Source organism: Podarcis cretensis (assembly GCF_951804945.1).
Source record: "Podarcis cretensis genome assembly, chromosome: 14".
NCBI classification, from domain to species: domain Eukaryota; kingdom Metazoa; phylum Chordata; class Lepidosauria; order Squamata; family Lacertidae; genus Podarcis; species Podarcis cretensis.
Genome location: NC_137183.1, coordinates 33,623,906 through 33,651,046, shown reverse-complemented (window position 1 = coordinate 33,651,046; position 27,141 = coordinate 33,623,906). Strand labels below are relative to the sequence as shown.

Genomic DNA, 27,141 nt, shown 5'->3' with positions numbered 1-27,141 from the left:
AAACAGGGAAGTCACAAAAACTTTGGTTTACCTTTCGTAGCTGATTTGTGAAAAATAATGTCTGTAATAAGCTGTTCATATAGCAGGTTGCTCCCTGGTTCTTCAGTCCTACATATCCTGTATGCTTCTTGGAATCCCACCTATAAAAACCATGAATTGGGTTACAAGAACCACACACACACAAATTAATGTATTTCCAGTGTGTGAATACAAAGGACAATTATTGTGGAAACAAGCAGTATCCACCAAAACAACCTTGCTGGTCATTAAGGCAATATATCCATCGTGGAATATTTAGAATTTGTTCCATGTATTCAGAAATCTGTTCATAAATTTTATCCTTTTGAGTATGCTCTTCAAAGACCTTCTGAAGAAAGACTGCACGGCAGGCTGAATTCTAAACCACAAAATGAGCAGGTGCTGCTTAGAAGTTGACAGTATTGTGAAGTGATTTGTTGAACGTTGAACACAAGACACTTACCAAATTCACAATGGATATCAAAGATTGTTAAGAAACTTGGTTACTGACCCACAATCCAACCACTTGTTCCAGTCAAAGGATCATAAGGTACTTACGCCACGCCATGTGGAGCATCAGCTTGAACGTACACTTCAAAAGTTACTTTGTCATCTTCTATATAGCCTTTATCTGGATCAGTAACTTCCTACAAAAAGTAAAATTGACAACAAGAACATTAAAAATCAAATCACATATAAGGCCTAACTAACATCACTTTGATGACTGGCAATCTTGAAAGCTCTTTTCTTAAAACCTGCAGTCTATAAATGCACACTAACTTTCAACAGTGAGTCTGAATGTTACAGGAATGTCTCCTGCTATTCAGAGAGGAAGATCACTGCTCGTCACAATTTATGTGAGCAGGACCACCAGTTGAGAGCTTAACATGGGACTTCTTTCTCATAATGTCAATTACACTGCATTGTATTCTTTATCCCACCCTTCCTCAAACGATCTCAAGGAGGTATTCACAGTTCTCTCCAACCTAGGAACCTGTTTTATTCTCACACCCCAGTGAGGTAGGTTAGGCTAAGAGGAAGAAATAAAGGAAGGAGGAAGGAGACTTGCTCAGAATCATTTGGTGAGCCTCATGGCTGAGTGAGGATTTGAACATGGATTTTCTAGTCCAAAACTTATTCACAACCATCACACTGGCTCTTGCGCTGCTACACACTGTTACTTACACTCCATGACATAAAGTTGGAAAAGCCCCAGTCATTTTCCTTATGAAAGAACAAGTGGCTAATACGGCGACTGAATGATTTCTCATCATCTTTGTAATTTATTATCTTGAGCACTGCTTGTGCATGACAAGACCATGACCTGCAACAATTAAAGAGATAACAGTTGACATGCTGAGTTGCAGAAAAAAGATGCTAATAAACTGTGCTTTACTGAACAAGCCTACCTTACTTCTTGCCACCTCTGGATAAAAAAAACATTGCTTCAATGCTCTCAGAGCCATTACAAACTATTAACATCACAGAAAGCGTTTGAGTAGAGGCTCAGTTTCTCACAGAGCTGTTTTTATGTGTTCACTCACCATGGAATTTTTCCAGCTCGGTGCATTTTCTTCTATAGCTATCTAAGAATGCTACATTTCCCGCCCCGACTTAGCCACAGTGATCCATGCGACGGTCATCTCCAGGCTTGACTACTGTAATTCGCTCTATGCGGGGCTGCCCTTGAAGCTGTCCCAGAAACTCCAGTGGGTACAGAATGCTGCAGCGAGGCTCCTCACAGGGTCTCTGCCATGGGAGCATATTCACCCAGTGCTTTTCAAGCTTCACTGGCTCCCGGTGGAGTACAGGGTCAGATTTAAGGTGCTGCTTTTGACCTTTAAAGCCCTTCACGGCCTAGGACCCTCGTACCTACGGGACCGCCTCTCCCGGTATGCCCCACGGAGAGCCTCAAGGCCATAAATAGCAACACCCTAGTGGTCCCGGGCCCTAAGGAAGTTAGATTGGCTTCAACCAGAGCCAGGGCCTTTTCAACTCTGGCTCCGGCCTGGTGGAACGCTCTGCCTCATGAGACCAGGGCCCTGCAGGATCTGATTTCTTTCCGCAGGGCCTGTAAGACACAGTTGTTCCGCCTGGCCTTTGGCTTGGAGCCAATTTGATTCCCTCCCTCCCTCCCTCCCTCCCCCCCTCTCTTTTTTTTCTTTTCCTTCTCCTCCTGCGATGAGGCTACATTTTAATATTTTAATGTTCCATTATTTTAATGTTGTATTTTATTTTTGTTTTTAAGTTGTAATCATTCTTCTTGTTTTTATTATTGTTTGTAAGCCGCTCTGAGCCCGGCCTTGGCTGGGGAGGGCGGGGTATAAATAAAAAATTATTATTATTATTATTACAACTCCTCTAAAGTAGGTAGGAATACTTAAAAAAGACTTCTGCTACTACAGGTTAAGAAACAGCAAATGGAGATGCCACTGTTCTCTGAATGCTTATTTGCTTGAATTCTCAACCTGAGGGTTAGGAGACTCCTTCAAAAGATTATACATAAACTCCACTGTGCCTCCCACTCAGCCAAGATTGTGGCTTCTAGTTCTTAGTGATGTGCTCCAATCCCATGTATACGAAATTCTGCTGTAGCCACCTTACTTTTATTTCCTGTTTTGTTAAGGCTGTAAGCTTTGATTTTTAACAACGTAAACTGAGTCAGCCAACATCAGCTTTAGATGTTAAAACCAACTTTTAAAAAACATACAATTCTCAACCTGTGCTCACTTTTTCAAATGGACCCCTGCCTAGCAGCTTTGGTAATATTCAAGTTTATTAATTAAAATTAGCTGAGTTACCCATTTTTTAAATCAACTGACAGGCTCTAGTCTTTTCCTATGGGAGACCTTTCTCCATTTAGTGCTTTTTTTGTTAACCAAAAAACAAAACAAAATAGCAGCAACTGGGCATTCCAACATGCTCAGATCATTTTGTGCTCATGCATGAGGGAATTCAAACAGGCAGCACCTCACCAGAAGGAAGCAGCAGTAGTAAGTATGCAACAGTGCAGCCAATTTATGCTTCAATAAATCAGCTCTGTATATAGATTCGCCAAGCACTTGCTGCCTTCTTCTTGTTGGGAAAGGTCAAATAGTATGCATCCTCATCTGGTTCATGTATTTGGTAATTAACGTATTAACTATTCAAAACTATTAAATACCAGCCTGAATAGCTTATTAATTTGGTCAATATATATCTGAGAACTAACATACATTGCATTCATCCCAAATTAAGTTATGTCAATCTCAACATACTATACCCAATATACAGCAGACAACAAGGAAGACTACTTCAGACTGATCAGGCCTCTCTAATGCGACTTTCTGCCTCTTTCCTCCACATCTAAGCATGTACCCCTAAACACCCTTCCTGAATGCCGAAGCTGTCCTACCAATCGACGCAGAAGTTATAGTCAGAAAATGCAAGAGGTTAAGATGGTGCTATACAGAAATGTATAGTGTATAAAATATCTTACGTGGAATCAGACTCAGCATTGCACTGAAGAAAGAATCCTACACTTTTTTGGTGCGGCCTGTCTGGGTAGAGTCGTGGCATCACCATAATCTTCCATGGCAGGTTCCGTACAAAGCAGGGGGGACTTAGGACTGATTCATTCAGCCTGTTGAAACGTTCAACAGTGAACTGGAAAGTTGCTTCCGACCGCCAGCTTGTGTCTGTAAAATACCAAAGTTCAATTAAATGCAAATTAAGCAGCCTGATCTTTCAGTCCCCATGCAAGGCCAATGGTGCTCGGCCTCCACTCACCGTGTGGCATTTCATCAGAGCAGCAAAACACCCCATATGCATTGAAGTCAGATGTAGAAACAGTAAGAACACTGCAGAGCAAGGATAAAGTCTTTAATAGACTGTATATTTTATTTCTGATTTTTAGTTACCAAGGGAATTTATTGTGCAGAGATTTGGAGAGCACTGTACCAGTATGCAGTTGACGCCTAACTTTCTTTGTCCCCTTTCCAACATCATATTCTAAGGAAGCAGTAGAAAAAGTACACTGTACCACCAGCTGCCTTTGAAAGCTGAAATTTTTAGTTGCAGCAATTTGTACCAACTGCAGATTTGACCAGGGCCAGATACATGAATCATGCACCTCTGTTTTCATGCCAATCTCAGTGGCTTACAGGCTGGTTCTAAGTTCAAATGCTAGAAGTTCATCTCCTCCCTGTGTGAGTTGTCTGCCCACTAAGATTATCATTAATTGCCCACCACCATCAGTTGCTGTGGATACAAAAGAGGGACTTCTTTGTAGTGTGGGACCCAGACTCTGGAACTTCCTGCCATGGGAAATGTGCCTCCCCCTGCTATGGAATGCTTTATATTAACAAGTCTACATATCTAGTTTTTGGTCGGACTGTGCATATACCGTCCCCTGCAAAACAACAAACAAACAAACAAACAAACAAACAAACACTTCACTGCTTATAACGATTGAGCTGTAAGCCAAATCTGGCTTGAAATAGCTCAACAAAATATATACAACCCATACAAAGAAGTATACAACCTCAACAAAACAAAACAAACATCATCAGTGCAATTATGCAACAAAGCATAAGGGGTCATAAAATACAGGATGCATAAGGTTTTAAACTGTGACATAATCAGATATGGGGAAACCTCTGATACAAAATATTTTTTAAAAAACAGCATAAAGAGGAACCTGTATAACTGCTGTTACTAGATAATCAGCACCTAATAGTTGCTGACAGCACCTGCAAGGAGAATATTGTGTATGTTCAGTGATGAAAAACTGTGAAACATTTATTCTTCTCACACAAAGAAGCTGCTAAAAAGTCAGGGGGAGGGACCTTCATTTTCAGATTCAAAACATCAAAATGTAAAGTCACAGAGCCCCTGATAATAAAATAAACACAGCTCTATCTTTTTAATGTAAACATTGATCCATTCTTGACAGAGTTCAGTTTGGAGGTGAACTGAATGGCATTTCACATTAAAAGAAGAAGCTTCGTTTCAAGTTATTTGAAAAAAATGCAATAAGCAGCCACAAAATGAAATCAATGTGCATTTTTGAATTTTCAAGAGCCAACTCAGCATTCCATTATGGTCTTTTGCCACAGAAAAACAAAGCAGTCAAATAGAAGTATTTCAAATGACAACCTTTTGTTACATAGCTTTTCAATCTCGCTCTTCCTCCCTGCCTCTGGGGTCTCCATCTTTCTCTTTCTCACACACACATACACACACACACATTCCCAAATGAATTTCAATTAGTAAAGGCACAGTTACTCCCCCAGGCCAGATTTTTACTTGTGAAACCAAAGCTGTTATGCGACCATGAACATCTTCTGAAAGCCTCCCTCTTAAAATGCCAAAGTATTCCAATTTTTAAAAAAATTTTCAGAATCTATAAACTGCTCTACATTCAAAAATACCTGAGCAGTGCAAAAAAGTTTTTAACATGTAATACAAATGATAAACCAATGTTTTTGTAAAAAAACTTGGAAGTCAACATGAATCAAAAGCTGAAGTTTTAAAATGAACTGATCTGGAAGGCTTGGGGGAAAAAAAATGTTTTCATCTAATGTCAAAAACATAATGTTGGTTGGGGCTTCCTTCACTGCTAAGGAAAAGAACTTCAGAGAACAGGTGCCACAACACTGAAAGCATGCATTTGAGCCATAAGGCTTGACACGGAGGTGTGTGCACCATCAATCAACCTTCATTCATAGATCAAAGTGACCAGGGTGAAATGGGAGAGGTGACTTTTCATAATACCCTGGTCCAGAACCATATAAAAACATAAGAAGAGCCTGTTAGATCAGGCCAATGGCCCAGAATCTAATCCAGTATTCTGTTCTCACAGTGGCCAACACTGGAGTAGTTGTAGCTGGTATACCAGCCAACACTAGCAAAGTGCCCTCCACAGTGGTGGATCAAGGAGTACTCTCAAGCCTCACATAAGTTATTTCAGAGGGAGTAATGGCCCATTCACATCTGGCATTTGTGATGGCTGTCCTCAGTAGGGTGGCTTAACCTCTGATTAAGCAGCAAAAGCCATTTAAAAAGTTATCAAATTATAACAACCAGAAGTTTTTAAAGGCCAAACAGTTGAAGTCCATACATCCCAGTCTCACTAGCTCTAGAGTCTAGACCAACCTATTTATGTGCTTCACAAGGAATGAACTGAAATGAACTGGCTGAAAGCTCCCATGCAGCTAATCATTCCAAGTGACCCAAGTAAATTAAGCCAAGTCACAAGTGATGGGGAAGGGCACATACCTCACCCAGGATTGTTAGTGATCATTTTAACTCTATATGATTCGCTTTCATTCTCTATGCATAGCAGTGAGAGTGACCACAAGGGCACAGCCCATCCACTTAATATGTTATTGACCCCACAATAATAATCTTCCTATTCTGCTGACTGTAATTTGTTTTAAACTGATTTTAAAATTGCATTTTAAAATTGCTGTAACCCACCCTTGGACCTTGTGGTGAAGGGAAGATAAGAAATCAAGTTATACTGAATAATAATTATTATGATGCTATCTGGTCCACGTTAGGAATCTGTACACCACAAGCAATGAGCCCGGGCTTTAGATTCAAACTTCCTGAAGTTGTATTTATCATTTAAAAAAGCACCAAATTTCTCCATAGAGCCTTCAAGACAACTTTAAAGGACAGTAAAGCAAGAATTTAAATTGGTTATAAGGTTTTTTTAAAGCGGATTTTTGTTCTTAATTTTATGTAAATTCATTTAAATATGAATAATAATAATAATAATAATAATAATAATAATAATAATTTATTATTTGTACCCCGCCCATCTGGCTGGGTTTCCCCAGCCACTCTGGGCGGCTTCCAACAAAGATAAAAAATACACTAAAATGTCACATATTAAAAACTTCCCTGAACAGGGCTGCCTTCAGATGTCTTCTGAATGTCAGGTAGTTGTTTATCGCTTTGACATCTGATGGTAGGGCATTCCACAGGGTGGGCGCCACTACCGAGAAGGCCCTCTGCCTGGTTCCCTGTAACTTGGCCTCTCGCAGTGAGGGAACCGCCAGAAGGCCCTCGGAGCTGGACCTCAGTGTCCGGGCAGAACGATGGGGGAGGAGACGCTCCTTCAGATATACTGGACCGAGGCCGTTTAGGGCTTTAAAGGTCAGCACCAACACTTTGAATTGTGCTCGGAAACGTACTGGGAGCCAATGTAGGTCTTTCAAGACCGGTGTTATATGGTCTCGGCGGCCGCTCCCAGTCACCAGTCTAGCTGCTGCATTCTGGATTAGTTGTAGTTTCCGGGTCACCTTCAAAGGTAGCCCCACGTAGAGCGCATTGCAGTAGTCCAAGCGGGAGATAACCAGAGCATGTACACTCTGGCGAGACAGTCTGCAGGCAGATAGGGTCTCAGCCTACGTACCAGATGGAGCTGGTAAACAGCTGCCCTGGATACAGATTTGACCTGTGCCTCCATGGACAGCTGTGAGTCCAAAGTGACTCCCAGGCTGCGCACCTGGTCTTTCAGGGGCACAGTTACCCCATTCAGGACCAGGGAATCCTCCACACCTGCCCGCCTCCTGTCCCCCAAAAACAGTACTTCTGTCTTGTCAGGATTCAACCTCAATCTGTTAGCCGCCATCCATCCTCCAACCGCTTCCAGACACTCACATTGTTCTATCTGGAATACATTGTTCTATCTGGAATTTAAAAAAGTAAGAACAATTAAACATCAGTTTAGCAAGTTTTTTGTGGGGAGTGGGGGTAGGCTGTATGCTGGAGTTCCTTCCAATTCCTAGATCCAAGAGGAATTCAACTGCTGGAATAGCTAGACAAGTTTCTTGCTAATGGTCCTCTAAGTAGGGGTTATTAAGGCAAAAGGAAGTGACCCTGTGCAAGAGGGCAAATAGGTGGGCCCCCTTCCTCAACTGTCTGGTAGAAAGACAAAAGTCAGGGGGGGGGAGAGAGAGGGGGGGGAGGCAGGCAATAACTTATTGGGGTGTTAATGCTGTGAGTCCCTCCATCATAGGCTCATGTATATATCATGTGTAAATAAATTATATATCCTAAAGCTACCACAGTCTCTGCTGTCCCTCATTACAAATAAAACAAACCATAGGAACCCCTGGAACCTTGCACCTCTTGGAGACTGGGGTGGCATGAAACAATATAATCAAGACCACTTCAATCAAAAGAGTCAAACAGACCACCTTCTGAATTAAAACCACCAATGCAAGCTTGGTCCTTCTATCAGATAGGCAGGTGCAAACCACTACAATGCAATGCTCCCTGCTATCATCTCAGCCAGGCAGCCTAGAAGGGTACCATTAAAAGCCTTGCAGAGATCTGATACTTTGAAGAAGCAACATCTCACATAAAACTAGAACCTAGAGACATTCAATGAAGCTGAATGGTGGGATGGCCAGGAATGACCAAAATCTAAATACTTCTTCACACTGCATGTAGTTCAAAGTGGACTAAAAATGTGTCTGAATCCCCACAAGATGGAAACCCTATGAATGGGTGATTCCCAGATCAGGGAACTGAGTTTTGAACCAGCTCTGGATGGGGTTGCACTCCATCTGAAGGAGCTGGTGGACAGTTTGGGGGTACTCCTAGATCCACTGCTGTCACAAGAAGCCTTAGTGACCTTTACCAACCTCAGTTGGTGTGCCAGACAAGGATAGCCTTGCCATGGTGGCCCATACATTGGTAACTTCACTGGGGACTCGAAGAGAAAGATCAGAGAGCTCCTTTGCCTTGTCCTCTGGCAGCCCACTTAGTTTCTACACTAACCTGCTCACTCACCTGCATATAATTCTGTGTGCTCACCTGCATACAATTCTTTGTCACCTACGACTACCAGACAAAGGCTTTAATACAAGACTGATGTAGCCACTTATTAACCACTTCAGAGTCTTGCTACATGAAATATTAAATTGAATACAAAATATATATAATAAATGCAGACTACAAAGAGCATACATGGCAGGCCCGGCCCACAAGGAATGCTTCCGAAAACAGGAAGCTTTGTTATTATACGTTTATTTGAATGGTGCAAAAGACAGCCTGACCACCATACTGACTTATTCCCAAGGTACTGGGTTACAATTAAAACATAGGTGCAGTCACAAAGTAATCTAGGAAGGCATCTGGAGATTCCCGCAGATGCTTAAAGTATTGACAGAGCTATGGCTTCCTGCATGTTTTAAAATGTTCCTTTCCCTTTAGATTTTTTATATATGGGGGTGGGATGTTTGGGTGGGCTTGGGAATTTGTTAGATTTTGATGAATTTGTAATTTTTGCAGTTTTTATTTGTATTGTTTTATTGTTTTCTGGGTTGTTTTTGTTTTTATTGTTTTAAGGTTTTATTGTTTTAGGCTGCGAAAGAATAACATTAATTGCCATCAATGGAAGGTACTATGAGGCTTGGGATTGCTACCGTGGAGGGGCGAGGGAGGTATGGCGGTGGAGGCAGATGTTATAGGCGAAGGGGATCGAGATATGGATATGCTCGTACCCCTTCCAATCTGCGCCTCATCCTGAGGGACAAGGGTAGGGTGAGCAAGGATTACTCACCTCCGTCACTGGTGCTGTGCAATGCCAGGTCTATAGGCAACAAAACCGCCACACTGCGAGATTTCTTCATCTCGCAGGGGGTCGACCTGGCTTGTGTGACGGAGACCTGGGTGCGCAAAGGGGCAACAGTTACCTTACGAGAGATGGCGCCCCCGGGTTTCTCTGTCCTCCACCAGTCCCAGACTGTGGACCGGGGGGGAGGGGTGGCATTATTAATCCGGGAAGATTGTCCTTTCAGGGCTCTACCATCGCCATTGATCCCCAGCATTGAATGTGTTGGCCTAGTGTGGGGCTCCAAGGAGAGCTTGGCTGTCTGGCTGGTGTACCGGCCACCTAGCGCACCAGCAGCCACCCTGTCAGGCCTATTGGAGGCGGTGGCCGGCTGGGCCTTGGAGTTCCCTAACCTATTGGTATTGGGGGACTTCAACATCCATGCTGATGCCACTCCCTCCTCACAGGCTCTGGACCTGGTGTCTTCCATGGCGACACTAGGGTTCTCCCAGTTTGTTTCGGGCCCCACACATCAAGCAGGCCACACGCTGGATTTGATATTTGGCGTAGGTATAGATGTGATCATGTCTCCTTCGATGAAGGTGCCATGGTCTGATCACTACGCTCTGAAAGCCAGGCTTGACTTTCCACCCCCACCCTGCTTAGGTGGCAAGCCGATTTGGGCTCACCCGCAGAGGCTGATGGACCCTGATAGATTCCGCCAAGCCTTGCAGGACCTTGCTCCCCCTGGCGACTCACTGACTGAGCTTGTTGAGGGCTGGAATATCCAGCTCCTGGCAGCCATCGATGAGATCGCACCAAGCGCCCTCTGCGACCCCACAGAAACCGGGCTCCCTGCTTTACCGAGGAGCTCCGGAAAATGAAGCGGGACCTCAGACGGCTAGAGCGAGTATGGCGGGGTGCCCGTGACGGAGCCTCAAGAACATCTTATAGGGTTTTTATGAAAACCTACGAGATGGCGGTGAAGGCTGCTAAGAAGTCCTACTTCTCGGCCTCCATTGCCTCCGCAATTATTTAGTATAATTAGGTCTTTAACGTCCCTTGAAGGACAGCCAAATTTAAATAACAATTTGACACACAGCTGTGAGGCATTTGCGAGCTTTTTTGTGGAGAAGGTCTTGTTGCTCCGCCATGACCTCCCTGCCGATTTGGATACAATAAAGGAACTGGAGGCCCCTCAACTGTCCTCGGGTCCAGTATTGGACCACTTTGACCGGATATCCCCAGCCGATGTGGACAGACTCCTCCGAGCTGGAAAGCCCACCACCTGTCCTCTTGACCCGTGCCCGTCATGGCTGATTAGAGCGTGTCCAGACGAGGTGCGGGCCCCCCTGGGGGATATCATTAATTTGTCCCTTGGCATGGGGACATTCCCAGGGGAACTGAAGGAGGCAGTGGTGCACCCGCTCTTAAAGAAAACATCATTAGATCCTTTAGATCTATCCAATTACCGCCCAGTTTCGAATCTTCCGTTCCTGGGTAAGGTGATTGAGAGAGCGGTTGCTGAACAGCTTGGTGGGTTTCTGGATGAAACATCGGCTCTGGGTCCATTCCAGTCCGTACTGGTCATGGGACCGAGACGGCTCTGGTTGCCCTAACAGATGATCTTCATAGACAGCTGGATCGAGGCGGGTCGGGGCTGCTGATTCTTCTAGGTCTGTCAGCAGCTTTCGACATGGTCGATCACGAACTTCTGGACCACCGCCTTGCCGACGTGGGGATCCAGGGCACAGTCCTTCAATGGCTGCGCTTGTTTCTCTCTAGTCGGAGACAGAGGGAGGCGCTTGGGGGGGAATTGTCATCCCGCCACTCCTTGGTGAGTGGAGTACCTCAGGGTGCGATACTCTCCCCGATGCTTTTCAACATCTTTATGCGCCCCCTCGCCCAGCTTGTCCGAAGCTTTGGGCTGGGTTGCCATCAGTATGCCGATGACACCCAACTCTATCTGTTGGTGGATGGCCATCCTGACTCGGCCCCAGACACACTGACCAGATGTTTGGAAGCTGTGGCTGGATGGTTACGTGGGAGCCGGTTGAAGCTAAATTCTTCGAAGACAGAGGTCCTGTGGCTGGGACGGGACGATATGGGATTGGGGGGGCAACTCCCATCTCTTGCGGTGGCGCAATTAGTGCCAGCACCGTCCGTTAAGAGTTTGGGTGTAATCTTCGACACCTCCCTTTCCATGGAGGTGCAGATTGCAGCTATAACAAAGGTGGCATTTTTCCATCTCCGCCAAGCTAAGCAGTTGGCTCCTTACCTCTCTCGCCCTGACCTAGCCACTGTGATCCACGCGACGGTCACCTCCAGACTGGATTATTGTAACTCGCTCTACGTGGGGCTGCCCTTGAGACTGACCCAGAAACTCCAGCGGGTGCAGAATGCTGCAGCGAGACTCCTTACGGGGTCTTCGCTGCGAGATCACATTCACCCAGTGCTATACCAGCTGCACTGGCGCCCGGTGGAGTACAGGATCAGGTTTAAGGTGCTGCTTTTAACCTTTAAAGCCCTATACGGCCTAGGACCCTCGTACCTACGGGACCGCCTCTCCTGGTATGCCCCACAGAGAAACTTACGGTCTTCAAATAAAAACATCTTGAAGGTCCCAGGCCACAGAGAGGTTAGGCTGGCCTCAACTAGAGCCAGGGCTTTTTCGGCTGTGGCTCCGACCTGGTGGAACACTCTGTCACAAGAGACTAGGGCACTGCGGGACTTGACATCTTTCCGCAGGGCCTGCAAGACAGAGCTGTTCCACAGGCCTTTGGCCAGGGCACAGCCTGACTCCCTCCCTCGGCAATCTTCGCGGAGCTCTGGCCCAATGGTGGCCAGTGGCTTGAATTTAATTAATTTTATAATGAATGATTTTAGAGTCTTGTTTGTGCTGTACTTTTGTACTGTTTTATTGTTGTTAGCCGCCCTGAGCCCGGCTTCGGCTGGGGAGGGCAGGATATAAATAAAATTTATTTATTTATATTATTATTGTATTGTTCACATGATTAATGTCAGGGAAGAGTTAGAAGTTTTCAGTTTATCAGAGGGAGAAAGCATTCCCCAAGGGGGAAAGGAGAGCAGTGAATCTAATAGAAGGGAGCAAGAGGAACAACAGGGAGGGACCGGCTGTTCACAGGAAAGGCAAGCGTTAAGTTCTAGCTCAGATTGGGAGGAGGGGAGATACAGGCCAGCTCTAGCCAGGAGGTTAGAAAATAGAGCGGAAAAGCGAAGGGAAAGGCGCGTTCGACATTTTGAGAGTGGCTGGTCACGGAGAAGCAGAGCTCAGAAGGTATCTGAAATAAGTGACTCTGAGGAATAATAGTTTAGAACTGTTGATAAGATTATTTTGTTAATACACAATAAAAAGTTATAAAAGAACAAGAAGCGTTTGTGTGGTGATCTGAAGAGGACAACGACCAGTCCTGACAATTAAGGCCCACGGAACAGACCATAAGCCACGGCTAATTATCCCCCCCACCCCATGAGCCATACTTTACTGGAAGGCAAAGCCCTTTTGTCTATCTTAGGAGAAAAGAGCAATACTTTTAATAACTTGTGAATGAACAGGCCATAAAGTGAGTTGGATCACAGCAAATGTCCATTTAATCCAACACCCCAGTTCCCAAACTGGCCAATCTGAGTCTTCAGGAAGGCCACACACAGAAACACACCCCTGCCGCCGCTCCCGAGAAATTGGTATTCAAAAGCATGCTTCCTCTAAATACAGGGGTCCCATGTAGCCATCATCAGGCACAACCACAAACAGCCTTCTTCTCCTCCATGAATCTGCCGTAATTTAAAGCCCTCTTACTCACTAGCCATCAGCAGCACATCCTGTGGCAATGAGTTCCATAAAAAATAATAAACAGTGTGCAGAAAATCTTTCATGTGTCCTGATTCATTAGATGATCTGAGTTATTGTCTTACAAGAGAGGGAGGAAAAACTCCATATCCATTATTTCCACACTATACGTTGATTTGTAAACTTCTACCATGTCTCCCAAATATATACATGAGGATGCAAAAGCCTTTCAGGTCCATCAAATGGATATACTACTCACTGCAAAAAACAAGTGAGCTCCCCACCCGCATCAAAGCAAGTAGAAGGGATGACTCACCATCTTCCATGTCTTCTTCTGTGTTGTTGTGACCATCAGCCATTGCTACATTCCCATTGATGACTGGGTTTTGAGTAATTCTTGGTGGATCATCAGCATCTCCAGCTTATTGGGATAAGGAAAACAGAAATAGATCAGTAACCTGGATCTTGAAAGTAGTACTGACAAATTACAGTAGTACCTTGAGTTACATACGCTTCAGGTTACAGACTCCGCTAACCCAGAAATATTACCTCGAGTTAAGAACTTTGCTTCAGGGTATGAGAACAGAAATCGTGCTCCGGCAGCATGATGGCAGCTGAAGACCCCATTAGCTAAAGTGGTGCTTCAAGTTAAGAACAGCTTCAGGTTAAGAACGGACCTCCGGAAAGAATTAAGTACTTAACCCGAGGTACCACTGTATGCAGATCTAAAACATAGCAAAATTATGCAATATAGTAAAAAGCTAATATTTCTTCTAAAATAAATTAAGATCTTACTTTGGGTTCTTCACATTTGGTTGTATCAAATGTGAACCATATTCCGAGTAGCCCCACTGAAACAAATGAACATAACTAATTTAAGTCCCTTAAACTCAATGGGTCTACTTTAAATAAAGCTTATTTAGATACAACCTTCTGTGCCCACAACACTGTCAGAACTAGCCTTTAGCAGGCTTCTGACTCCATTACTTTGTTTATACTATGCTACTAAAAGTTATTGAAGGGACGCAGGTGGCGCTGTGGGTTAAAGCCTCAGCGCCTAGGGCTTGCCGATCGAAAGGTCGGCGGTTCGAATCCCTGCGGCGGGGTGCGCTCCCGCTGCTCGGTCCCAGCGCCTGCCAACCTAGCAGTTCGAAAGCACCTCCGGGTGCAAGTAGATAAATAGGGACCGCTTACCAGCGGGAAGGTAAACGGCGTTTCCGTGTGCGGCTCTGGCTCGCCAGAGCAGCAATGTCACGCTGGCCACGTGACCCGGAAGTGTCTCCGGACAGTGCTGGCCCCTGGCCTCTTAAGTGAGATGGGCGCACAACCCCAGAGTCTGTCAAGACTGGCCCGTATGGGCAGGGGTACCTTTACCTTTACTTACTAAAAGTTATCTAACTTTATGCAAAAATGTTTCCATATTTTATCAAGAATCACTGTTAAAGTCAAGTTCCATTTTTATTCCTTCCTTCCTCACAGCAATGTAATCCAGCAACAAAGGCAAAACAAGTCTCAAAAGCTGCATTTCTCCAGTTCACATTACACATTTAGCCTTCAAAGCCTATTCAGCACCCAGGACAGAGCTATACAAAGTTAACACTGGTCTATGGTACAATGATGGTGCCTTCAGTGCTAACACAAGAGAAAGCCTGTTCAAGTAAAGATTTTCAAGATTAAAGGAAGGCTGACTTCAGCACTCTCACAAAGTCTTAGAGACAACATACACACAGTGCTAAGGACATATTTTAAAATCTTTTAGGCTGTATTAATTATGGACTGTGACCATTTCCTTTTCATGAACTGTTTGTTGTAACTTGTACGTCTGAATGAGAGAGAGAAGTGTTGTTGTTTTTAAACAAGATGCATTGGTGCTTGCCCTTTAAGTATGCTTAGAATAGGTGGCTTTTAGGAAAAAGCAGCCAAGGAGGCCTCTGATCTACATCCAGAACACATCAAGAGTGGTTTGTCCTTGGGATGGCTATTTTTAGTGTTAAAATGGTACAGGATGAAAGGGTAAAAGTTCTACTGCACTCATGCTACAGTCCCAATCCAGCTGTTTTTTCTGAAGAGAAGGCAGCTTCTGTGAACAGCTTTTAAAAATGCATGCTTAGCATGAATGGTAGTCTGGCACTTAAGTCTTCACCAGCTCTAGACCTCACTCATTACACAATCCACCTGCTGCATCTTCCTGCTCTGGAAAGGCTTCCAGGTTAGTCTGCAATGCTAAAAGCTTACTTCCTAAGAGCGTCCACTTCAATTCAGTTTTTCTCTGGTAGCACAACTCAAAGATCTATACTCTTAAGAAATATTTCCTCACAGAATGGGTGTTGCTGAGTTCTGCCTGTGAGAGAACATTTATTGTTGCTGTCACAATTAGACAGATTACTTTCCTCTTTTCTTCCACCCAGGTTTAATACCCTGCAATGACTTAGCATGCACCTTCATTTTAAGAGGATGTGCTCCCCGTAAAACAACACCTAGAAACTCAACGTTTGGTTAGATAACTAGAGGTATTCACCTGATTTGTGTACCCTGCAAATGGAACCAGTTTAAAATACATAGACTGAGCATGTTTTCTGTGCCTCAATGCATAAAAAGCTTGGCTTCTGGATCACAACTGGGTCAGCAGCTTCAGCATCCAAACCTATACAAAAGGCCAATAACATCTACAGCTCCACCTTTCTCATAGCATAGCTGTGAGAATAAAAGGGTATTTGAAAACTCTTTGAAAGCAACAATTTAATAAAGATCCACCCTAAATCCCTGAAATATCAGGAGACCACAGAAGCCTAAATAACAAGACTTGGGAAAGAAGTGGGGGGTAGTTAAGCTCACATATCCCAGAGGCACTTTCCCATTTAAAACATCTCCTGCCCCTGACTCAAACCAAATATTGTTCTAACACAGAGCTCTGAATAAGCCATTTTACGATATGCAAGACCAAAACACTTTGCAGAGATGGGAATCAAGTGGAGTGAAAGGCCAAACTGGTATTTACCATCCAAGTGTGATGCAACAAAATTATGGTAGTGAACATGTGTGCACTATTGCATTCAGTGGCATGCCAGAATAATTGTCCCTTTCAATAGACTAATGCATGCCCCTCAAAACACCAGTGAGAGTTGGGGGTGAGTTGTTCAAGTCCAATGATTTGCTTTAAGAAATTTCAATAATGTAGATCTGTTACATGCACTCTCTGATCACACAGACACTGCCTACATTCTTCATGAGGATTCAAGTTGTTGCAGAGCAAAACGAAAAAGATGAGGTTTTTTAAGTTCAAATCTATACTAGCGTAATAAAACCAACAATGAAACCAAATGTCTATGGCTGTGGAAGCGCTAAATTCTCCAAGCCAGCCTGCAAATGTGGATTGTCAACTCGGGGCAGATCCACACCATATATTTAAAGGACGTCCAATGCACATTTAAAGCACATGACTTCCACAACCTTCCCAAGCATCATGGAAACTGTAATTTGTTAAGCATGCTGGGAATTTGTAATGTGGAAAAACAGTTTCCTGGATTCTTTGGTAGGCGTCATGTGCTTTAAACGTGCATTGGATGCGTTTTAAGTGTTTGGTCTGGATCTGTCCCTGATCTTCCTTCTTTTGAAGCCTTCTGCATAACTGATTCAAACTCAGACTGCAAAGGAAAACTATATATAGCCAAAGAAATGTTTGCGCTGGGTGCTAAACAAAGCTATGCCTGGCCCAAACAACAATTTTTTTGTAAACACTTGCATATAAATTTGCTTTGTCTTTTTTCTCTCCCACACACCCCTTACTGTTATCCATAGTATTGGCCCGAATATAAGCCACAACAGAATACAAGTCACACCTTTAAAATTGGAGAGGGGAAAAGAAAAAATATCCAAATATAAACTGCTCCATTCCTGGCTGCATACTTTTTTTGGGGGGGGGGAGCCATGCTGCGTTGCCAGCAACCTTTCCACTTCCTTGTTCTCTCCCTTCTCAACCTTGGGGGAAAGGACAGAAGACTATGCGTGGGACGGGCTCCTGGTGCTGTTTGCCCCACGCTCCTGGCTGCATACTATAAGGTTGTGAATATAAGCCGCACTTTAACTTTTCACAAAAGGAATTTGGTAAAAAAGTGAAGCTTGTATTCAGGCCAATACGGTATATACCACTTTGAGCTCCTTGGAGGAACGGTGGGATAGCAATGTAACAGGAATACAGTGGTACCTTGGGTTACAGACGCTTCAGGTTACAGACTCCGCTAACCCAGAAATAGTACCTCGAGTTAAGAACTTGGCTTCAGGATGAGAACAGAAATTGTGTGGCAGTGGCGCGGCGGCCCTATTAGCTAAAGTGGTGCCTCAGGTTAAGAACAAACCTCCGGAACGAATTAAGTTCTTAACCCGAGGTACCACTATAATTGAAAGAAGGCACTGGAATTCAAGTAAAATCCCAGGCACCTGCTCGTATGTGATTCTCAAGATCATTTAGAAATCTGAACTGTATTTCCAGGGCTGGAAATTAGTTATATTGAGATACAAGTCTTCCTACTTAACTAAAAGGAAAGCTTGTTATTGAAAAATAAGTTTTATAAACATGATGGTTGCCACAGGAGTTTCTCCTGCAACCAGTCCAATAGAGATCTACATGTAAATAGGGTGAAAATGGACCAATGCATTACCAACAGAGTTTTTGGTGTGGCAGAAAGGGGGAGGGGATAAGAGTCTTCAAAAGGACCCTCATCCAAAAGCTATAGGCATGCAACTCGGACCAGATGGTGGCCAAGAGCTCCCTAGAGGCTACTTACTTAAAACCTCTCATCCCAATATATCCATTTCTACCAACCCCTTTCCCAGCATAGCAGCCCATCTACAGCAAAATATGTGCTTGCATCCCCTAGGACACTTAAGGATTATCTTAGCTTCACAATGGTGTGCCAAAGTCTTGTCACTTACATTTAAATGTCTGTCATGGGAATAAAAATATATCCTCCAGAGATATACTCAAGTGAAGTACAGCAAATCATTTTAAAATTAAAATTTTCACCTAGAGATGTGAGGGCCGGGGGGGGGGGAATTCCCATTTTTGTTAAAGCCTTTTTTGTTTTTCTGAAAAAAATGGAATAAATTGAGAATAACTGGGATTATTAAATATTTAAGACAAAGTGTTCAGATATTTGCTCACTCAAAATGATTTCCAAAACCGTGCAACAGGAAGACAATTCCTGTACATTGAGGACAAGTAGGTCTTGAGCTGTACAATAAGAGTATAACTCTCAAAGTTGAAGTTATAATAGCACTGCTTCTGCATTTTGAGTGGATTACAAAGCAAGCATCATACTGAGGGCTTGATATTGGAAAGGTACTTTCAGATGTTGCAGAATACAGAACATATTCAGGTATTTGGCCAACAGATACAGTCTGGGATTCTGCCAAGCGCATCCCTCCTGCAACATAGTGGCTAGGCCTATGCACAACACAGTCTCTGACTCCTCTTGCTTCTTACCTACTTCAAATTCCTCCATCTTCTGCAGCATGTGAAAGAAATCGATCTATGTTGGAAATGCACCAAATCAAGAAATAAACTGGCAAATGAAAGGGTAGAAGCTTGTTTCGATCTGGGCAAATTTTCAGTTTTTTAAAGTCCATGACAAATAGGATGACAAATATGAGAAAAGAGAAACTGATAGTGATAGCTTAGAAAAAGACTAAATACCATGTAGAGTTCATTGATTTTTGTTTCCCTTCCCCTCTTTCCACCAGTTCTTTTTATGGAAATGCATGCTTTCTACCTGCTTGACAGGAGGACTGGAGGAGACACAATTTGTTTTACTGTAATGTTGAAGGTTTCTATTCTTATTGTTTTTGCCTTTTCCTCATAAACTGGCAAAACCAAAGGGATGCTAGGTTCCTTACAGTGTAGCAGCTTGTATATCCAGGTGTAACAAAAACTTAATAAATAAAATCTCTAAGTACTGTCTGAATAATCTGTATTTTAAAATTATCAGATGTTATAACTTTATGGTAAACCAAGTGATACATAATGCACTAAATATTCTTAAGAGTTACAGAGTGGCTTTCAACATCTAAAAGAGTGCTAAAAAAGTAGTATTGCATTTTTTCAATTTCTCCAAAAGAAATCTGCTGCCCCTCTACTTCAAAAGAAGGGAGGGCATTTTCCCCCTCATGAGAGGATGTATCTGTTGCATAAAAATTGATCAGAATTCTCTCTGGCATCAGTAATTGCACAGTTTGCAAAAATCCCGTTGAAGGACCAAAGCATCTTAATGTGGTTTTCTATGTACTTTTGCAAACAAAAGTTCTGCAAAGCTTAAACCAGATATTAAGATCTCACCTGAGTTGAAGACATAGAGTTCGAGTAGGCTCATGATGATTTAAAAGTGACGGCAGGTGGAGATCGTTCCTACCAGTGCAGAAATGTAGTGGTAAAGAGTGGCCTAACATCTATCTATTGTGTCCAACCAGCTTGATGATCAGCTACATCACCTAGAGAGTTGCAAGAGAAGCGATTAACCCACCCAGACAACGTCCGTGGTTCTCAAGATACAAGATAAAGTTCCCTAATCAGGAACAGCTTCTGAAATTATACAAACTCCTTCCCAATAGCTCTCAGCTAAGTTGGGTCAAACCAATGTAGTGTGCCCTCTTCTAAATGTGTATAGCAGGGAGTGCTACTGTAGCTAGTTATGGAAGCTTCAAGGAGGGGCTATTCAGTCTCCCTTTTAATCCAAGGTACTCCCATTCCCTTTTTAATCCAAAGCACTTTGCACTGCACTGTCCACTAACATGGTTAAGTGCTATGAAATTTTCTGCATGCTTGGCTCATTCTCCTGTGCTAGTCAGGGGCCAGTAGCCTGTAGCCCAACTAAGAAAGCCCTGTAAGCAGCCTCTATAACACTGCTGTTCTGTTTAAGTGGCTGCAAATGCTGTTCTACTGCCAGTTGGTATGTTCCTAGCACCCGGAAGTAGCTATCACTACCTTCAGATAACCAGATGACTGCTAATTTGTATGGCTTTTCTACAAAGATGGAATCAACCAAATCAAGGAACATGAGTTGGTTTTTTAATGGGGGGAGGAATCCGTATTACTCAGATGAGTTAAGACTCACTTGTTTTTCGCTCTTAAAAGAAAATGCATGCTTTTACCACTATAAGAGCCTCAGACGTTATATCCAATACATTTACACAACAGCATATTACTGCTGTTAGGAGAAACAGGGCCTGCATCTCCTTGCCCACCTAGGAAAATAATCACCAAATTTGGGGACTGTAATAATTGCAAGAGAGCTTCCATAAAACTCTGAATAATTCAAACAACTAACTAAACATGAGGGGAGAGTATGCTAAATGAATGGAGATAGCCAAAGTTTTACTGCACCCAAATTGATCAAGCCAGTGCTGCTCAAGACGATTTTGATGGTGGAGGAACGGGGGGGGGAGGCTCACTTTCTCAAAGGTGTTGGCTGCCCATTGTCGTTCAGGAGAATTTGATTTGATAAGGCTCAGTAACCATAAAGTTTATAAATCACTTGCTCTGCTAAGCACAACTGGCTTTTCGAATACTGGAGAGTAATGGAAAAAACTGGTAGTTGCTCTACTATTCCTTAAGCAGGTAAGTCAGAATGCTGGACCCAAGAGTTCCGTGACAGTTGCTATCCCTGGTTCAGCCAGTGGCTGGAAGCTAAGTTTCAAAAAAGCTCTTATCTCCAGCCACACATACTTTTTTCGTTTTAAAGTCCCATAGGGCAAGAGACATAGAAATGAAATTTACAAGTAAGAAAACATACCAAATCAAAGAAACAAAACACTAATGGGAAAACTAATCTGAATTACTATCTCATCATCTACCTTCATAGAGTAAGCACTGAATATTTCTAAATTCAACAGTATTTTAAACATAGCATTTACTTTCTAAGGGAAATGCACAATACAAAGTCCAGACTATAACAGATGGAAAAAAAAAACCAAAGAAGCAGTGCATTTGCTGCACAATCCTATACATGTTTACTTGGAAGTTCAGCTGTATTCAATAGGGATCATTCCAAGGAAAAGATATAGGATTGCAGCCAAAAAGGACATTCTTAAGAAAGAAGGAGTGCAACCTAACAAATCAGCAGCTATGCACAGATTTTTACTGCAAGGCTCAGAGAAATTAACAGAGTTTGAATGACAGGAAAACTCGGTGAATTAAAGCAAAGGGCTGAATGAAGTACTGCCATCCAGGAGTCAAACTAATTAGTACAATAAAAAGTGGTATTTACTTCACACATAAAAAATACCAACAAACCCCACCTCCGAGCAGGAATGAAATTCTGAATGTCCACAAATGCATGTTTCTATGCTTACTTAATATATAATACTTTGTTATAAAAATAATCTAATCTCTTTAATGTATGCACAATCAGAGTGGACCCCCCCACACACAGCTTTTATAATGTGTGAATATAAGGAATGAAGGTTCCAATCTGAGTTAATGATCATGAGTATTGACTCTGTACGTGTCTAACAACTGCTAATACAGTAGATAGATAGACAGACAGACAGATAGATAAAGATCTAGCAAATGCAGCTGCATTGATCCATAAGAAAAACGCTCCTAAAAGTTGAGTAATACCTTTATTAAAGGTAAAGGAACCCCTGACCATTAGGTCCAGTCGTGACCGACTCTGGGGTTGTGGCGCTCATCTCACTTTATTGGCCGAGGGAGCCGACGTACAGCTTCCGGATCATGTGGCTAGCATGACTAAGCCGCTTCTGGCGAACCAGAGCAACACACGGAAACGCCGTTTACCTTCCCGCCGGAGCGGTACCCATTTATCTACTTGCTCTTTGACGTGCTTTCGAACTGCTAGGTTGGCAGGAGCAGGGACCGAGCAAGGGGAGCTCACCCAAAATGCCACAAAGGTGTGGGAAGCTTCTGAGTTCTCCAGAGCTATTAATCAGTCAAGATGTAACACAAGCAGGGTATGGGGAGAAAGAGGGGAGAACAGTACAAACTCAGGCTGACCTTTCAGCAATGAGGCCAACTTGTAGACTCAGTTCCAAGACTGAAGAGTTGGGGTAAATTCCATTTTTACCACCCTAAATAGGGATTTGTTTTGGTGCTGAAAAAATAGGACTCCAACCCAAGCCAAAATTAGTAAATCCATGAAACTGTGGAACAGAGAAACTGATAAAAAGAAACTATTCTGTCTATTAAGCAATGTAACAATGTTGTTAAACTATATATCAGATGTAATTACACTCTGCAGACAAAACATGAGCTAAATATTTACTATTGTTACTTGCTTAAAACAAAACAAATTTCCTCCACTTTATCCCACATTTCGATGAGCTGCATGAACTATGGGTGCTGAAATTGCCTCATGAGCCTGGATAAAGTAGTAACAGTTACAATGATGCAATGCTTGTGAAAAAAGGAAATGCTGTTTTGCATTGCGTCAAAATGTAAGAGACATCAGATTCTAGTATGATCTAGCTTGGTTGCTGGGAAAAGCAAGCAGAACTTGGTGCCAATAAAGGGAAGAATCCATAGCTATCAAATTCCCTGGAAAGGAAGTTTTCACCTCACACTACATTCACTCAAGGTGCTTTGGAATCACCTTATTCAAAAGCAACACTGTTTTCCTGTAAAAGCATTTTCTTGTGAGGGAGGCAGTGAGCATGAAGTAACATTGTTTTATGTACTATACAGAATACAGGAAAGGCTTGTGACCTACATCATGGCTTTAATACCTGCATCTATTTTACTGAAACTCATCCAGAGGCAGCAGCAGAGCTGCTCCAACCAGTTCTGGATCCTGCCAATGCAGATTCTTTGGATACAAGTCAACATGCTAGGGTGGTGGTTCAATAGGGCTGAGACAAAATGAGATGCTTTGCCAATCACCCTTCCAACACAACTGGAAATTATATCCCACAATAATTAATCCAGAATTAAGACACCGCCTCATAATTACTAACCTGGCTAAGAATCCTCACTTGATTCATAAGTGTATATTGGAAGAGGGAAGGAAATCACTTGGTTACTTTTAACAACCTTTTGTGAGCAAAACAACATGGTCACTGGGTAATTTTCTGCATTAAATGATATTGTCCTTGTTGACCATTCTGGAGAAATTAGTCCTACTGCAAAGTGAAATTGGAATTAAAAGTCTGAACTCAATTTGTAAGGAAAAAAAAGAGGGACAGACTTATAAGTTGTTCTAATAACAAAAAGTTATACAAAATTATAATTGCAAACAGATCAGCCAAAGCACACATTGTATTTTCTGGGGCCTGTCTCCCTGTCTCAAAATACATTTATCTCCACTACACGGAGCACTATGTGGTGTTCTCTTGGCAGTAACAATGGTAGAAAACTGAACTTTCTGAATATAGTACCAGTACCACAGAATTCGACTGTGAGAAATTGTACCTCTATTAACAAAAAAAGGAGCCAAGGTCTGCCAAAAACCTTGGAACACCACTGCAATCCTTTTGCAATCTTAATTATTATGTGTTTATATTGTGTATATATAACTGTTGCAAGCTATTATTTTTTAAAAAAGGAAATCATGGTAAGTATCTAAATGAACAAACAAACAAACAAACAAACCCACAAACCCATCACACTGAAATAACTATTTTTTATAATCAATTCCATTCTCCCCTAACTTTATTATGGAGAACACGAAATGTGCTTCACACTGGGACCAAACTGCTGCCTCCCTCTCACCTATCAGATGAGATTCCTTGCCACCAATGGCTACCAGGTGAGTGCTTAAGTATACGGCTGCTTTAAGCACACACACCCTATGATACATTAGAGATGCATTTACAGACTGCCTCAACCCCACCTAGTCCTGCCTCTGGACAAAACAACTTATTTGTTGTATTCTTTCATTTGCAGTTCCTAATTTTGTCATTTGCAGTTAGAACTTTGTTCAAGGTGCTTTGGAGCAATTAAGTTAGATGCAGCTCGCTCCCTCGCTCCCTCCCTCATTCATTCATACATGACTTTCATTCATTTCAGAACAACTTACTGCCTATTTGGGAGTATGGTTATAACCAAGATGCTGTATCTTCAAACTCAAACACTAAAAGTACACAAATATAAACTATTAATGAAGATGAACTTTCAATGACTCTCCCCTCAGTGCAGCTTAAGTTGTATCTAAGTCTACAAGCATCAATCAATTTAATCAATTGATTCACAATAACTGAAATAAACATTATTCTGTCTTTTAAACCTGGATCTTCCACAGGACTGATGGATGGACTTGAACTTATTTTAGTTCCAATGTATTAGCACACTGGTCTACACCTGATAGGTCAGGATCCATTACCAGGTCAAAGGCCTGATCTAAGGTGGATAATAACAGCAGCACTACCACCATATAAACATATGGTAAGAAATGGGTTCCCCAAATACATGTTTGGGTTAAAGGTGGATCGCAGGTCTGAAAAGCTGAAGACTACTGTTTTAGGAAATAACAGAACACTCCATATTATTTCTCTACTATTGATGATGAAGGAAACATTAAAAGATGGCTTTTCATCTTATTTATTTTATTCACAGTGGAACAAAACAATACTGTACAAATAAAAAGAAAACAATATAGTCTTATGGTAAAAGGAAACACAGATGGATTTTTTAAAAAAATAATGAGCAAAATGTTGACATCCCAGAGATAAGGTAAATCTTAATATTATTATTTGTAGGGGTGCATTTACAGTTGCAAAATGCTCGAAGAACTTGAACCATCTATTGTTAGAAGCATGGCATAATAAAATATAGACAATTATGCTGGCAAAAAAAATTAAACTAGTAAAGTTTGGGCATAAAGACAACAAAAGGAAATATTCATTTTATGAAATTTAGTCTGCTCTCATTGATTTCTTTAATAAACAGGATAAGAGGGGTTTTTTATAATAAAAAAACTAGTAAAAATAAGGACTTTAAACCACCATGAGTCTTAGCAGCACTTCCCACCTCATTTTTTACCTTTGACAGCCCACTCACTTTCCCTCTGTTTCTTGCAAAAAGAAGGCCCCAGGCCCTACTTTGTGACAACAGACTGTCTCATTCAGTGGCCTTTGAGCAATTTAAGACCTTTCACCCCCTCTGTCCTCCTCACCCAGGTTCTCACCTGGGTGATATGAATCTTTGCCCATAAACATCCACAGCAAGAACCTCCCACTCCTTTTTCAAAGTATAACTGAAAGCTTTTGCTTAACATTTGATTATAGCCGCCCTGAGCCAGGCTTCGGCTGAGGAGGGCGGGATATAAATAAAAATTTAGTAGTAGTAGTAGTAGTAGTAGCAGCAGCAGCAGTAGACTGAGAGCCTTCCTTTGAGCTCCTCAAAAAGCCACCCTTAATGAGGTTTGGCAACATGTGTTTAAATTTTCAAAATCAGACGAAAGAAATACAGTACTGTATTACATTGGCTGGCAGCCTTAGCATGCAACAATTGAGAGGCACTCTGTGTGCTCTCTTTTGCCCAGAGATAATGCCAATAACACCGTAGCACAGGTGGCAATTTTGATCTCTAACCACTGCTGTCAATGCTACCAACAATCTACCAACCTCTTTCATACATTACAGTCACTGCACCTCCCATAATCATCACTGCTATAGCTCTTATTACATAAGCCCTCCTGAGAAGAATCATAGAATCAAAGAATCTTAGAGTTGGAAGGGACCCCAAGGGTCCTCTAGTCCAACTCCCTGCAATGCAGGAATCTCAGCTCAAGCATCCATGACAGATGGCCATCCAACCTCTGCTTAAAACCCTCCAAGGAAGAAGAGTCCACCACCTCTCGTGGGAATCTGTTCCACTGCTGAACAGCTCTTACTGTCAGAAAGTTTTTTCCAAATATTTAACTAGAATCTCCTTTCTTGCAGCTTGAACCAATGGTTTGAGTCCTACCCTCCAGAGCAGGAGAAAACAAGCATGCTCCCTCTTCCATGTGACAGCCCTTAAGATATTTGAAGATGGCAATCATATCTCCTCTTTTCCAGGCTAAGCATGCCCAGCTCCTTCAAGGCTTAGTTTCCAGACTCTTGATTATCTTGGTTAATAATCATAATCATAATAATTTATTATTTATACCCCACCCATCTGGCTGGGTTTCCCCAGCGACTCTGGGCGGCTTCCAACAAAGATTAAAAATACATTAAAACATCAGTCATTAAAAACTTCCCTAAACAGGGCTGCATTCAGATGTCTTCTAAACATCAGGTAGTTGTTTATCTCTTTGACATCTGATGGGAGGGTGTTCCACAGGGCGGGTACCAATACTGAGAAGGCCCTCTGCCTCGTTCCCTGTAACTTCGCTTCTTGCAATGAGGGAACGGCCAGAAGGCCCTCGGCACTGTACCCCAGTGTCCGGGTTGGACAATGGGGGTGGAGACGCTCCTTCAGGTACACTGGGCCAAGGCCGTTTATTAGGGGTTTAAAGATCAACACCAACACTTTGAATTGTGCTCAGAAACGTACTGGGAGCCAATGTAGGTCTTTCAAGACCGGTGTTATGTGGTCTTGGTCACCAGTCTAGCTGCCGCATTCTGGATTAGCTGTAGTTTCCAGGTCACCTTCAAAGGTTGCCCCACGTAGAGTGCATTGCAGTAGTCCAAGCGGGAGATAGCCAGAGCATGCACTACTCCTGCGAGACAGTCCGCAGGCAGATAGGGCCTCAGCCTGCGTACCAGATGGAGCTGGTAGACAGCTGCCCTGGACACAGAATTGACCTGCACCTCCACGGACAGTTGTGAGTCCAAA

The 27,141-nt window shown here is 42.7% G+C and overlaps 1 protein-coding gene across 6 annotated transcripts in view; it reads right to left on the bottom strand.

Moving 5' to 3' along the window:
- USP7 (ubiquitin specific peptidase 7) overlaps positions 1-27,141 on the bottom strand; it is an 88,458-nt gene that overhangs the window by 30,788 nt on the left and 30,529 nt on the right. For 3 of the 6 annotated variants that reach the window (XM_079952481.1, XM_079952480.1, XM_079952485.1), the window contains 5 exons: positions 13,696-13,800; positions 3,497-3,695; positions 1,204-1,342; positions 577-665; positions 32-140 (listed from right to left, as the gene is read on the bottom strand). In XM_079952481.1, the coding sequence (XP_079808607.1) occupies positions 32-140; positions 577-665; positions 1,204-1,342; positions 3,497-3,695; positions 13,696-13,800 (641 nt within the window). Of the gene's footprint in view, positions 1-31; positions 141-576; positions 666-1,203; positions 1,343-3,496; positions 3,696-13,695; positions 13,801-19,710; positions 19,863-20,822; positions 20,976-27,141 lie in introns of those variants that run through there. The other 3 variants (XM_079952482.1, XM_079952484.1, XM_079952483.1) reach the window with 2 other exon arrangements.